This window comes from Carettochelys insculpta, chromosome 2 (assembly GCF_033958435.1).
Source record: "Carettochelys insculpta isolate YL-2023 chromosome 2, ASM3395843v1, whole genome shotgun sequence".
NCBI lineage: Eukaryota > Metazoa > Chordata > Testudines > Carettochelyidae > Carettochelys > Carettochelys insculpta.
The window spans coordinates 28,708,033-28,723,428 of NC_134138.1; the positions used below are offsets into that span (position 1 = coordinate 28,708,033).

Sequence of the window (15,396 nt, forward strand, 5' to 3'; positions counted from 1 at the left end):
TGTGCATTTGACCTCTGCATGAAATCATTTTCTTTGTACAGAACTGGCAGTGTTTAAACATTTGGAATGCTTCTGGACAGTTTTTCCTCTGTAGCAGTTCAGCAACATACTAGAGCTTGGAAACAAGTTCTTGAAAATTGTGTACTTTAACGATGTGGGATTTTTTTAAAGTGAAAATCTCCTTATTGAACTCTTCTTGCCTCATCCTAAGCTGAGGAGCAGCTTTGCAGCTGCTGTCTTTGGAGGGAAATAGGGGGTGGGAGGAATCAACAGCCATTTTACAATGTACAGTGGATGTTCACTGTCATTTTACTAGCAAATAGCTATAAGATTACAGGTTTTAATAAGGCTTGATCCTGCCTCATGCTGATCACTTTCAACTCCCAGTGACTTCTGTTGACACTCGAACCTTGCAGGAAGTGCTCAACAGCCTCTATACTGTGTGCACAGCACATTAAAATTTAGGAGTAAAAAGAAGTAGAAATGCTCAATTTATGGGTGAAATTCTGGTTCCACTGATGCAAATGGAACCAAGATTCTGCCCAGTATGTTGACTACATACAGTATCTTGCCGCATGCTTTATTTTTTAAGTGTTTCGGTGTAAGTGAAGTTGTTACGCTGTGGGAATGTAATATTTTTAATGAGACCTTCACAGACTGCTTCTTTGAACTAGGAAATCTGTTATAAAGTTTCACTTTATTTTGGAGTGGGCTGATGAGAAACGTAAAATGTGTGCCTGCCCTTGGGTATTTCTGCAGTTCTGTTTTTCCTTCTCCCTCCTGTGCTTCTGCGGTGATAATGATGGGATTTCCTTCTAGCTCAAGAGGCAGAGCTTTGGCTGGCTAGTTCCCACCCTTTATTAGGTCTAAAAAGGGTGGGGGGTTGATCTGTTCATCCCCTTTCCCAAGGGCTCCCTTACCCCTCCCAAAAAAAAGAAATGTGAGGCTAAGGTTTGGCTGGTTAACAAGAACTTGGCTTTTCTTCCTAGCTAACTTTAGAAGAAAAAAAAAGTATCCTTATATACTTCAGAGCACTCACAGTAGTATGTATTTCAAAACAGACCAAAATCTGTCATGCCTAAACTCTGTTCTTTCTGCTCCTCTAACATGCTGTCTTGAGACAGCTCTTCTAAGTGTTCAAAATACCTAGGTTTCTTGCACTGGCCGGTGTCTGTCTGGCACTGTCAAGCTCTGGCTGAGTTTATTCAGGGACAGCATAAATCGAGAATCCTTCCTTTCCCTGCTACTCCTCTCATCAGGACTGCACACAGCTTGAAACATTTTAAAAAGAAAACTCTGGTGCTGCTTTATTAAAATGCCTTTCTGGAGAGAGCCGAATGAGAGTGGACTAGAATCTCCTTTCCTGCTGCTTGCCTTGGAAGCAATGAAACAGCATGGCAGATGGTAACACTTTTTGTTTTGGTTTGTTTGTTTGTTTTTTTTATTTTCCCTTCCATTCATATAGCGCTGTAATTGAAAAACAGAGAAACTGGATAAGTAGATAAAAGTAAAATAATATAAATCACTGACTTTATTAAAGCCTATTTAGTACATTCCGTTTCTCCCTATCTGCTAACTGAGCAGGATTAGCTCCCTGTACATATCATACTACATGGTTTACAGATAGTCCTAAGTGGCGCTGGTATAACTGCCTGCAGGCAGACTTGAACATGGGACCTCTGGAGCTTAGTGCAGGTGCCTTTACAGTTTGCACTAAAAGCCAGATGCCTCTTGGCTTAGGCTGGAGAGAGCACTCATTCTTGCACTGTGCGGTGGTCTAACTGCCATTACATGGGACAGTGAACCACACTGAGGGTTACACAGAGAACCCCCAGCTCCCCTGAAAATTGATGGAAGGTATTGGTGCTTAGCATCGCGCAGGTGCTGAACGTGCCATGTCTGAGAGCTGGGCTTTGCCACCCTGCATATCTGGGTCTACACAACAAGGTTCTGTCGACAAGAGTTTTGCCAACAGAACCCCTGTCTACAGGACATGTCCACACGTAATAGGGGCGCGTCCTGTTGACGTCCTCTGTCAATAGAGTGGCCAGATTGCCCAGCCTTCTGTCAACAGAACAACCAATCAGAAGCACTGCAAACAGGGTTGCCCGGTAAACCGGAAGCCCTCTCTGTCGACAGAGGGCCCCCAGAGTGTCTACATGCTGTGCCTCAAACTTTAAAGACAGAACTCTGCCAGGAAACAGGTTGTGTTCTGTCGACAGATCCTCAACAGAACGTGTTTGTAGTGTGGATGCTCCCTAGTTTTGCTGACAGAAGGGCTCTTACATAGACAAAACTTTGTAGTGTAGACACAGCTCATATGTTTAAAGGGGGGCTTATACAAAATAGGAACAAGGGGCTATTCTAATCTCTTCTCTAACATTCACAAACACAGAGAATAAACCATTTGGAATTGCTTGTTTTAATAGGTAATGTGTTGCTCGCACAAGGTGCCATATTGGCAGGCTTGGAGACCGATGTCCTCAGTGTATCCATACAGCTAGTACAAGACCGTCAGCAGTGATGTTTTTTCTCACGCTGCCCTTAACAAATCAGTAGATAATTCAGAAGGTGCAGTCTCCATGTTGGTTCAAACTGCATCCTCTTCCAGGATTGCCACTGTGTAGCAACTTTGTCTACACAGATGTTTTCAGCTAAACTGGTAACCAGCCAGTTAAATGGTCCACATTTCATTAAGGACCCTCTTGCTCCTTCCCCACACACAAATTTGGTCGGGGGGAACATAAAAAATGTGGAACGGATGCTTTTCCATATTTGGTGTATTTATCTGTATGTTTTGTGAATAGAATGACATTTGAAGGAAGAAATTCTTGCAACAGTACAGTTCGTATCCATAGAAATTGGCCTGATCTACTTTGACATCTCAGTTTCATTGGCTTCTATGTTAGCTGATCGAGTAAATTCTATCTCACTTTCAAATACAATTCAGTAAGCTCCTCTGTGGAGAGAGACCTCTAAATTGTCCCTTTATCAATTCCTCTATTACTGAAGAAACCCTGATCTTCATGCTCCTCAGTGTGATGACGCAGGTCACTGTACTATCTGATGCTAGCTGAGTCAGGATTTCTCTGAGTCCAGACATCTCTCTCCGCCAGTACAGGAGAGTAGTTATGGCTCACCTCTTACTGCGCCTAAGAGACCTAAGCGAAAGCTTACTTCTAAGAGGAGACAGAAAAGACGAATTGCGTCTCCAAAGAAGAAAAGAAGAGTTCATAGAGTGGATCAGTATTCTGCGGAATCCCGTCGGAGCAAAGTAAGTTTTATTCATGTTCCAAAACTTTGTGACAAAATTGTCAATTTGAGGCTCTTGTGTAGCTTAACTTTTGCAACTTGGACTCTCTTCCATACTACAGTTTGGGAATTCTGAAACAGACCTCCTGTAACTGTACTGAAACATCTTTGCTGGCAAAGAAGCCAGGATATTCTGAGTCTTTTGGGAAGTTTATTCTTACTTCAGACTCTGTTTGCTCTAGGGAGAGCCTCTTTGGGACCTGTTAAAAATCTATCGAACAAAGGGGAGCCTGAATCAAATCTCTGGGAAGCTCTTACTAGTGTATCCAACCCTTAATATTGTAGCATGTGTCTCACAATATTGAGTTTCCTTTTTTAAGCCCCGTTTCCTGGTATTAAGTGATTTATGTAGAGATGGGAGGGGGAGGGAAAGCCAAGTTAAGAATTCTATTTTTTTTTTTCTTTTTATAGAACCAAACTCTCTAGTCTTTGTGGCCCTGAAAGAAACTTGAAAATGTGACCTGAGTGTAACTAGAAGGCTCAAAAAAACAGGGCATATGTACACATCCACACCCACACCCACACCCTCTCGTTGGCTGAACAATCTTGAGACCTTTTTAGGGTGGTGTGCAGGAGGAAGGGCATGCATATCATGAGTTTTGAACCCATGGTTCGGTGTCTGCAATAACGCCGTAGGATGATACGTAAGTGGCTGTCTTTAAAAAGGTCCAAGTTGGAGGCTGCTTCCAGAGGAAGAAGGATGATTCTTGAGAAACACAAACTCACCACCTGCCACTAATAGACAACTTGAGAGGAGCTGTGGATCACTACAGCTTCCCTTCCACTCAGGGATTTTGTTTAAACTAATGGTAACTGAGTTCATGGGGCCTAAAAACAAGTGGCCTAAAAATATTTCCTGTGGGAGCCAAGCAAAAATCTTGACACTCACTGTGTTTTCAAAAAGAAGCAAAAGAAAGTTTCCAAGTAGCTTTCCAGCCTTGACTTTAAAATATATCAGGTATTCTGAACCTCATCCTAGAACTGAGGATAGGGCAAGGAGGAGGAGTTCATCAAGTGTAAGAAAGTGAAGGTTCCTGCAATACCTTGAGCACTGATAGTCTACTCAAAAGGACAGCTGATTATTTGCTTGCATGAGTGTTGTCCCCTGGAAAAAACTACACAGGAGTTCCCCTCACAGAATAGTTTGTCATTTCAAGGTCCTACTCTTTTTTGGCATAAAATATGTTCTCCGTGGCCTAATAGTGAGAGCACTTGTATCTCCCCACAACCTCCTCCTCTGTTTTTTCTTCTCTGGGAGGATGTCATCCAAAGCTTTTCTATCCAGGCCAATCTCCATGCAGTCCAGTTGTGGATGTCTCACTAAACCTTCAAAATCTCTGGTAGAATAGTCTGCAGTTTATCTTCCACATTGAGTACAAATTAATCCTTTGGTGACAGTGTTTGTTTATGCTCACTGGGAACAATGGGATTCACCACAAGACTAAAGCCTGGAAGTTAAAGAGCACTGTCACATAGTTACACCCTTTCCTTCTTCAGAGGAGGAAGACTCTTGCTTGAACCTGTCTAGATTGGTCTGCATTTCTCAGTTTCATATCAGATCCTCTTACAAAGCTGTCAGTATTTTTGGTGGCATCTCAAATATCTCCATTTATCTTTGTAAAGCTGGGTGGAAGGCTGTATTTTCCAAGATCTGAGGTAGTGGAGAACAGCATGCGATCTGGGCAAAGGTACATATAAGGCCTCTATTCTTTCACTGATAGCTTCTTGGAGGTAACATCTGGACAAAAACATGGTCTCAGGATGGTCCCCCTTCCACATAAAATATTCTCACATCAGTGTATTAATGGCTTTCAGTATAGGCCTTAGTCTGTGTTCCCAAAATTAATAGAACTTTTTAAATGAGAACCTAGTGAGAATGCATGTGAAGGAATGAAATTAAAGTTTCCTATGGTCATCTGAAATGGTGTGGGGTGTTTTGTGGTGTAATGGTGTCATGTGGGTTTCTTCTTAAAGAACAGGATTTCCCCTGTTAATTAGTTTTCATGGTAACCAAAACATCTTTGCAAATCCCCAGCTGAAATTTGGTGGATATGGGACCCTAAAGTACCCTGATCTTGTGGTTTCTTATCACATATGGAAATACTGTTGGCTCTAACAACAGCAGAAACCTCTTCCGGAAGAAAGCAGTCATGTAAAATCCAGGAGGATTTGTAATTCTCAGCTTTCCTAACTGCAGAGTTAGTTTAGTGGCTGAAAGAAAAGATTACATTTCCTTCTGTGGTTCATGGAGGTACAATTAGAGATGACTGAAAAATGAACTTTCCATTTCATGGGGAAAATCTGATATTTTAACAGTTGGCTTTTGTCCCAGTTTGGGACAGAACATCAAACCAGTAAAATTATTCATGGGAGAAAAAGTTCTGAAACATGTTGGTTCCGAATGCGTCATTGTTTTTGACTGAAACTAAATGTTCAGTGTTCAATGTTCTGAGTTACAGAAACTTTTTTCCCTCTGCCTGAGCTTCTGCACTGTCTCATGGGAATTGTAGTTCTGTGTTCTGTTATCTGGATTTCATCTCTGGTGGTGCAAATGGTTTCTCCCTATGGCAGAATCCCCATTGTGCCTCAGATGAGTTGTAATTCCTGTCTTGTCTTGATTAGTGTTAGAATCTACAACTCCATGAGGTGGGAGGCAGTTGAGACAGAAGGAGAGCTTGCAAAACATTCAGATTTGAATCAGGTTGACGTTTGTAAACTGGAACTGTTTTGTGTTTTTTTTTTTAAAAAAAAGAAAGACCTTTTTGACCTGGCACATTTGTTGAATTCTAGCTTTCTAGTCATGATTTTGTCAGGATTCTGTTTTCTGACCAAATTGTTTTTCCCCCAACTTCTTAAACTGACTGAATATGCACATCTGAGAAATTCAGCCTATTGTGACAAATGCAAATGTCTGTCTGTCTGTCTGTCTGTCTGTCTCTCTCTCTCCATCCCCATAACTGTTCTTTATCTAATATATGCGAAGATTCGAAGTATTTATCATCTAATAAAAAAGTTGCTTTCACTTGTGTTCTTCCTCAAAATTGTAACTTGTGGATGTACTGTTGTCATTTTGCCTTTTTATAAAATAAAACTATGTATTTATACAATTTTAGGTCTGGGCATCCCTTTTTCAAAGGTTTGCCGGAATTGTCACTTGAGTCTTTAAAACCTCGGCAATGAAAGCGCCTTTTTTTTAGAACTTCCTATTGCTCATAACAGAATACTGAGGGGCAGCTATTATCGCGCCATATACATCCTGGACTAATCTTGACAGTGGCATGGGATTCTTGTACGGACACTGAGATTGAAGCCGTGTACCTTGACTGTGTAGCTGGTGACTGGAAAAACTGAAAAGCTAAATTCCACTTCGAGCCACATTCGAATCTATTCTCCCCTCCATCCAGTCTTCCCCTCCACCCATCATATGCGTTTTTCTAATATAGTAAATCTGGCTTTACATTTGCCATGTGTTTAGGGGGGTTGTGGGATGGACAGGAATAGAATACATGATCTTACAGTCATCCAGCAATGTGTCAGTAGAAGACCTTCTGTATCTTTCCCTGAAGGAAATCAAACCAAACTCTTAAGGGAGGAACTGAGCATTAGGCCAGGGTAATAACTACTCAGCCAAGGCTCTGCCTTTTGATCTAGAAAGAACCTACCAGAATTTTGCAGAGGAACCTCCGGTGGTAGTTTGAGAGAGTTTTACAATGGTGATTAACTTTCTTTCTGCAAACTTTATGTAGATGATCAATCCCCTAAGAGAGATTGACAAGATCGTAGGACAGTTAATGGATGGACTGAAGCAGCAGAAACTACATCGATGTGTCAATGTTATCTTTGTTGGAGACCATGGTAAAAACTCTTACTTCTCCTTTATTAGCATAAATATGGATAGGAACTGATGCTTACGCAACTTCTAGAGCTTCACTGTGTTTAACTTTAAAACATTCAACATCTGTTTTACTGGATCAGAGCCTAAAGGAATGTTCTATTTTAATGTTTTATAAAGTGCAAATGTTTGTTCATAAGATACTGATAATGTAAGCCCACTATTTAATTTGCCTGTTAATTACCTTGTGAATTAACTTCGTATTTTAACTGCTGGTTTAAATATTTGCAACTTTATTCGAAATTAAGTGTATTGATTTCTGGGGGGGGGACACATGCTAATAACATATAAATTTTTCTCAGCTGTTCCCTAGCAAGTGTGCAGGGCTACAGTTAGGTTTGCTAGTTGTCTAATCACATGAACCCAAATACCTTTGCCCTACCCCTTCTCTGAGGCCCTGCCCTGCTCACTTCATCCCTGCTTCCCTTTCACTGGATGGGGCAGTGGATTGGGATGGAGGAGGTGATGTAGGCTCTGGACTGGGGCTGAGGATTTTGGACTGTAGGAGGGGACTCTGGGCTGACCCTGGTGCAGGAGGCTGGGGTACAGGAGAGAACTTGGTTGAAGGAGGGGGCTGGCACAGGAGGTTGGGATCCAAGAGAACGTGAGGGGTGTGGGATCCAGCCAAGTGGTCCTTACCTTGGGCAGCTCCTGGCTGGTGGTGCAGCAGGACTAAGGCAGCCTCCCTGCCTGCCCTGGACCCTACCACTCCCAGAAGTAGCTAACATGTCCTTGCAGGAGGGGAGCCTGTGGCTCTGTGCACTGCTCCCAAAGCTCCCATTGACTATCATTCCCAGGCAATGAAAGCTGTGGAGTCAGTGCTCAGGGCAGGTGCAGCGTGCAGAGAGCTGCAGCGTTGCGCTTGACTCTCTTGAGAGCACCACGGGGTAGGTAGACAGGGAGCCAGCCTTAATCCCACTGCACCACTGGACTTCTAGCAGCCACATATGTCCTGGATTGGGTGCAGTAGCCTTTGGGAGATAGAGCCAGATTCCCAGAGACTCCTGGTGAAATCGAGTGAGTTGGCAACCCTAGTTACTTTATGTCCCCATGCCTCTTTGGCTTTTTAAAGTAGGTGATTGGGGAGGAAAATGGTGCAGAAGCCTCATCAACTTTTTAATAATAGTAGGAATAGAATTACAGAACAGGAAGTTTCCATGGCAATTAGGAGCACAGCTGGTCAGATAGAGAGGAATAAAGTTGAGTTAGTTATGAAGGACTGGGTCTAGTTCTGGAGGGAAGAGAAATGCCCCCAAGAGATATTGGGGAGTGAATAAGTAGCAAAAACGACAGAATGATTAGAAGTGGTCACTCATCACTCCCATGGTCTCTGTCATTTGGAAGTAGAGGGAAAACTTCACAATAAGAACTCATAGTATTGACAGAGAATTTCCAGTGAAAAGATTGAGAGAAGGAAAGGAAAATAGAGATCGGGCTGGGATATGTTTTCATGTACTACTATTCTTGGCATAACATTTCAGTGGTGTTACTAACAGTCTCCTATTAAAGTAAACTTCATCTTAGTCACAAAGACTGAGAAGCGCTACAGTAAGTGTTGGTATTTGCTATAGGATACCATGCTATTCAGATAAGATTCTTGTGTTTAAATGGAGTACCAGTTTAACAGGCCTGGGTAGTAAAGTTCACTCTGTCCACAAAACAGATACAGCATAGTCCTCTACCAGTTATGTCCTCCCAGCTTTGCAGGGAGTGACTGCTGGGGCTGTTTGGAGTTTTTTTCCAAGCTTAGTCACTCCTGTCTATTGGCTTTTGTGCTCTGCTCATTAAGAAGGTGATTGAGATCACCAATATGCTTCTCATAGGCCACAAAGCAGCTCTGATGGTAATAACTGTTTGTTCTATTTTGGTTTAGAATAGAACACCATGATACTATACCTTTTGTTTTTGTCTCCTGTTTTTCAATGATATTTTAAAATAACTTTGAAACTAGGAGCTGATCTTAGTTAGGAACCTAAGAATGGCCGTACTGGGTCAGACCAAAGAGCCATCTAGCCCAGTATCCTGTTTTCCAACATTGGTCAATGCCAGGTATCCCAGGGGGAACAAACAGAACAGGTAATATCAGGTGTTCCCTCCCCATCACCCATTCACAGCTTATGGTAAAAAGGTTAGGGTCACGGTCCCTGCCCATTCTGACTAATAGCCATTGGCTGCATCTACACTAGCCAATTCTTTTGAAAGATTTTTGAAAGAAGGGGGCTCTTTCGAAAGAGCCCACGCAGCATCTACACAAAAAAGTCATTCTTTAGAAAGTGAATTGAAAGAATGCAGTGCTCCTTTTGAAATCACTCTTCCATGCAGTGCCCACTTTCAAAAGCGTCGTTTGAAAGAAAATGTGTGCAGATGCTCTGCAGGTCCCTTCTAGAAGAACAGTCTTCGTCTTCGATCCCTGGCCTGTTCTTTTGAAAGAGCAGGTCACTCTTTTGATCCGCTTTTTTGTGTGTGGATGCACTCTTTTGAAAGAAGCTCTTTCGGAAGAGATCTTCCAGAAGAGCTTCTTTTGAAAGATCTCTGTAGTGTAGATGTAGCCATTGATGGACCTATCCTCCATGAACATATCTTGCTCTCTCTCCAACCCTGTTATATAGTCTTGGCCTTCACAACATCCTCTGTCAAGAAGTTCCATGTGTTAACAGTTTGTGTCAAGAAGTACTTTTTTTTTTGTTTGTTTGTTTGTTTTAAACCTGCTGCCTATTCATTTCATTTGGTGACCCCCTAGTTCTTGTGTCAGTTAAAGCTTGATGTATAACAAATGTATGGTCCATAGAAGTAAAGACTGGGATTGTTACTTTGACACTGGAATATATTATTTTCACATAGGTGTAAGGACCAGCCGTAATTTAGTCTGACATTGGTGATTATCACTGGTGCCATTAGGGGGAAAATAGCTAAAAGAGCTTGATGTTCGTAAAAGCTGAAAACAAAGCTGTCCGTGTGTCTGATGGTTCCTTGGCTGGTAGAAGAGTTCCAATGACTATTCTTAATGACTAATTCATTACAGTGTAGTCTTTCCATAAGCTTGAGGTTAGCTTACCTGCTAGGAAGACGGGAATAGGTGAGCGTATAAAGAAATATTTGTTTTGGAGTGGGTGCTCTGAAGCCAGATATTCACATCTGTATTTTAGGAAATATGTTTGTTTCAAGATATAATTCTCTATTAATGCAGCAGCTTTTTCCCTTCCACAGGAATGGAGGATACCACTTGTGAAAGAACGGAATTTTTGAGTAACTATCTGACTAATGTCGACGATATCATATTGGTGCCTGGCTCTTTAGGACGCATTCGCCCACGATCTAATAATAATCCAAAATGTAAGTTGATTATACTAGTATTGTACTATATAGTGAGTCCAAGATTCTGGTAGAATAGTGCATATTCAGGCAAGTTGTGCCATTATTGATGATAGTGAGACTAGAAGGAGTACTTCGTCTTGCAGAACTAACCATTGAGTGAGAATGTTTATTTTTTTTTATTAAATAGGGTCTGTTGAATGATGAGTAGTAGTATTAATTATGAACCCATTATTTCCCCATTCATGTGGCCAAAAAGCTGTGTTAGGTATTTGGCAGTCATGCACATCTAAGTCAGAGTGTAGGTAAGAAGAAACTGTTAAGTATGAATTTGAGCAAATAGGACACATGAGAACATTTAAAACATTCTGAATACAATCTGCTAGAAGATGTACCTGGTTGTACAAAGACCAGATTGAGATATTTCAAGATTACGAAATTCAAAAAGTACATGATATTCTAAGGGAGGTGTGAAAAGACCTGCTTTCAAATTCTGCTGATATGTATCTTCAGTGTTTCAGAGCATAAAAATGACTTTGTTCATGTCTTAAGCTGAAAGTATTTTACAGTGCTCTAAAATATACGCAATGTTATGATTTTGCTGGGTGACCATAAAATCTAAATTCTTTCTTTTCAGATTCTACCTAAACTCTTAGTAAACTTTTGGTTACATTTTTGAATATCTTTCCAGGCCTGTTATGTGAGTGAATATTTTTGCTATTTTTCCACTGAGAATTGTTTTTTTGCTTTTAAAAACTTCCACGTTTCCCTGATTGACTGCAGTGAGTTTTGCTGCGGTTTTCAGTAGGAGTAGGATGATCAGGCACTATCATATTATCATCTACATCTAATTAGATGCACAATATTTTATTGATATGCAAAAAGGAGTGAAATAGCGTTGGAAAAATCATTCTTTCAATTTCCCTGGTGTTGAACAAATTCTTTTCCTTTGAATGCAGCATGTTCAGAATATCCAAAGAGAAGGTGAATTACTCCCTGCTAATCCTGGCACAATGCCCCTGTTTTTTAAAACCCACTTTTAAGCCTTTTGTTTCTTCTATGGGTCTCTGTAATTTCTCTTTGAGTGTTTTGTAACTGCTTATAAATAAGTCAAACACCTAACAAATAGGTACATTCTCTGGACTTAGAACAGAGTGTTTGCACATTAAAAGGCAAATTACCTAGCTACTCCTCTATCCTCCACCATTTCATGGCTTGTCATGACCTTCATTCTCGCATCTTTGAGACTGATGTACCTATGGATTGTATCCAAGATTGAAAGTGACTCATTTCAAAGCCAATCAATATCATGCCTGAAGTAGCCAAAATAATATGGTTGGGAGACAAGGTAGTTCATTTCCTTCCAACTCTGTTTTCTCCTTCCAGGGTCTGAGAAGTGGTATTTGCTGGCCCTGGAAGATGTGAAACTGAGAATTTAATGTGGGTTATCCAAGTTGTAGTAAAGCTTGCTTGCAGCAAAGTCCCAAAACTTGCCAGAACAATTTTTGTCCAGTTATTTCATTTAATTACTTATTCAGATGTGTGTAATACTAATGTAGCCAAAAGAATCACTTTTTATTATTCATAATTGCTTAAATATAAGACTGCTTTTTCTTGCACTTGAACACTTACAGAAAGCTTTTTGAAAATTCTCACGATTGCTTACTTTTTAGATCATATAAACAATTTTCAAGACGTCTTTAAAATTTTTGTTTCATCTAAGGCCCAAAGTATAAAACACTGATCAATGCTACAAGAAAAAAATGTGGGTAATTAAGGAAAAACACATGAAAGGTATATTGTATCAGCAAAATACATTACGCATCATCTACAACAGGATAGGTTTTTAAAGGAGCCTGGACTCCAGAAAAGACAGTGCTTACCTTATGCTCCAATAAACAGAGGAATGTTTTATATCTTTGTGTCTCTTTTAACAGATGACCCTAAAGTAATTGTTGCCAACCTCACAGTAAGTATTTAGCATTGGCATATATATGCCTACAGTTTATTGTTCATTTACATGTTAATTTGGGGCTTTATTCAGAATTCTGTGCTCGCTGTTTCGTCAGTCAAAACAACTATTAGGCTGAATATAGAATGGTAAATAAGGCCCTTCATGACCAGTTATTAATGTTTGTCATGAGTTCTGCTGTTTGCTGCTTTAGTAGCTTTTATAACCCTTTTGGGTAGTACACAGCCAGAATCTCCCTGATGATCTTGAGTCCTTGAATTGAGCTGATTTATTCCTTCCTTCAGAAATGGAAAGTAACCTTTTTATGAGTAAACATTTTAGTAGTACTTGGAAGGTGCAGAAAAAATCATTTGATATCCCTCAGTCTTAACTTTGTTTTTATGAAATTCCCCTTAAAATATACTGATTTATCAAAGGTAGAAGCCAAACTGCTTTAAATATATAGTTTTGGGAAGGCTGTCTATTCAGCATTCAAAACTCTTCTGAAATTAAGCTTTGGTCAGGTAGGAATCCACTTGGGTATCATTGCAGAAAATGTGGGTGGCATTGAGGATCACTGTTTTAACAAGAACAAGAATTCAGATGTTCGTAGAATGTAATTCAGAAGTCACCAGTCCTTAAGGAAGTGTTATATAAATAATGCACCAATCCCAATCTTTCAAAGGTCTAGATTGTGGTGTAAGATCTGTGATATATATCTGCTGAATATATCTTTGAATTTCTAAAGCCAAGGAGGTGGTGTGATTGAAACACGTTAGAAATGATGCTTTCAGCCAATATAACTATTTACAATTGTATTGCAGTGCAGAAAGCCAGACCAGCATTTCAAACCATATTTAAAACATCACCTTCCCAAGCGTTTGCACTATGCTTACAACAGAAGAATTGAGGATATTCACTTACTGGTGGACAGAAGATGGCATGTGGCAAGGTTGGCTGTGAAGGCTTTTATGGGGAGGGAAGGGGAAAGGGAAGGACAGGGATATTCAAGTGTCTTCTGTCTTCTCTACTTTAGTTACTGGCAGTTTTGAATGTTTGTTAGTTATTTAGCAATTAGCCCTGGGTGGGGGCGGGGCAGGCGGAATCCAATTTAGAGAGGCAGGAAATTGTATGCCATTATTTTCCTTTTAAAAACATTTTAAAAGACAATTTTTTTTGTCAACATCCTTTTGTGTTTTAAAATGTCTTCTATTCCTTTAATCTGTTAACAAGATGCTACATTAAACTGAGGTACAGTTAGTTCTTTATTCATAAAACTGAGTCTGTATGTCTTTTGGTAGAGAACAAGACAGACTTGTATTCTAGGTATTTCTTGTGATGGCCGATGGGAAATGGCAGTTTTCTTGAGTTTGGTGCTGCCTGTCAAACACAATGCATCAGAAGAGTCTTTACTTGTGGTATAATTGTAGCTGTATCAGTCCTAGGATGCACACCTTGTATGCTAATAAATGTCTTTCTCACTTGTGCTTATCTTATGCAAGGATTTCCCTACTAATGAATAGTAACAGAGAGAGAGCCATGTTAGTCTATATACTATCAAAACAAAAACGCAGTCCAGTAGCTCTTTAAAGACTAACAAAATAATTTATTAGGTGGTGAGCTTTTGTGGGACAGACCCACTTCTTCAGACCATAGCCATACCAGAACAGACCCAATATTTAAGGCACAAAGAACCAAAAATTAGTTACCAAGGTTGAGAAATCAGAAAAATCTAATCAAGGTGGGCAAATCAGAAGAGCAGAGGGGCGGTAGGAGGGGGGAAGTCAAGAGTCAGATCAAACAAAGTATGTAAAAGAGTCCATATAATGACCAAGGTAATTGGTGTCCCGGTTCAAACCATGTGTTAATATGTCAAATTTGAATATAAAAGAGAGCTCAGCACTCTCTCTCTGCAGTCGATTCTTAAACTTCCTTTTCAGTAAAACACAGACTCTCAGGTCATTAACAGAATGGCCCGCTCCATTGAAGTGCTGGCTGACAGGCTTGTGAGTTAAGAGCTTTTTGATGTCTGTTTTGTGTCCATTCATTCTTTGTTGAAGCATCTTTACCATTTGTCCTACATATAAAGTATGTGGGCATGGCTGGCAAATGATGGCATATAAGTGAATGGGAAAGCCCAAATGCTTTCTCAGACTGAATGCAACTACAGTGGGCAAGGTCACTAGTTTTCTACAGTTTCTGGGGATGGTTCGCAAGTCTGGTTTCAACTCTGCCATTTCAACAATTTGTTGCTGGAGAGCTAGACAGGAAGTAGCTTTCCAGTTCTACAAAACTTTGAGTGTAGAATTTTTCCGGTTCCCCATTCCATACCTCTTTCCAGGTTTTTTTCATGATTCAGACTAGGGATTTGAAGCTGGGTCTCCCATATCTCAGCTGAGTGCCGTAGCCAGTGGGCTCTTGGCTGTTCTGGATCACTGTGTTTTTTCTGATTTTTGACCTGTGAAACTTTTCACAACAGAGGTTCTCTGGTGAAACTGATGTGTTCCAATAAAAGGTTCGGGTTTAAACCAATCATTTTCTGACCCCTTCCTAAACAGCTCTAATTACAGCATGGGGAAGAGGGTGGTCAGGGCTGCTCCCCCATTTTGCCACTCCCAGTGCAGAAAGTGGGGTCCTGCAAAAACCTTTTAAGAAAAACCAAAAACAAACACACACGCCCACCCACCCTTGCCTGTACAAGGCATTGCTTAAATAGTTCCCCAAGGCCACAGATTTCCCTGACTTTGGGGTAGGGAAGAGGTAATTGCTGCCACCACCCAACTGAGGGGGGAAAAAAAGCCCTTTAGCCCAGGAAGACACATGTGGGATGTCCTTCCTGTGGGGTACACCAACCTCTTAATCCTCCCTCAGGAGAGAGCTTTAGACACAAAGAACTGTAATCTGGTAGCTGATCTTTCACCTTAAGACA

The 15,396-nt window shown here is 40.6% G+C and overlaps 1 protein-coding gene across 2 annotated transcripts in view; it reads left to right on the forward strand.

Annotated features, from left to right (window-relative positions):
* ENPP2 (ectonucleotide pyrophosphatase/phosphodiesterase 2) overlaps positions 1–15,396 on the forward strand; it is a 75,771-nt gene that overhangs the window by 35,664 nt on the left and 24,711 nt on the right. Inside the window, exons 13-17 of one of the 2 annotated variants that reach the window (XM_074985629.1) lie at positions 3,122–3,274; positions 7,059–7,167; positions 10,412–10,537; positions 12,454–12,485; positions 13,292–13,419. In XM_074985629.1, the coding sequence (XP_074841730.1) occupies positions 3,122–3,274; positions 7,059–7,167; positions 10,412–10,537; positions 12,454–12,485; positions 13,292–13,419 (548 nt within the window). The remainder of the gene's footprint in view (positions 1–3,121; positions 3,275–7,058; positions 7,168–10,411; positions 10,538–12,453; positions 12,486–13,291; positions 13,420–15,396) is intronic. The other variant, XM_074985628.1, reaches the window with a different exon arrangement.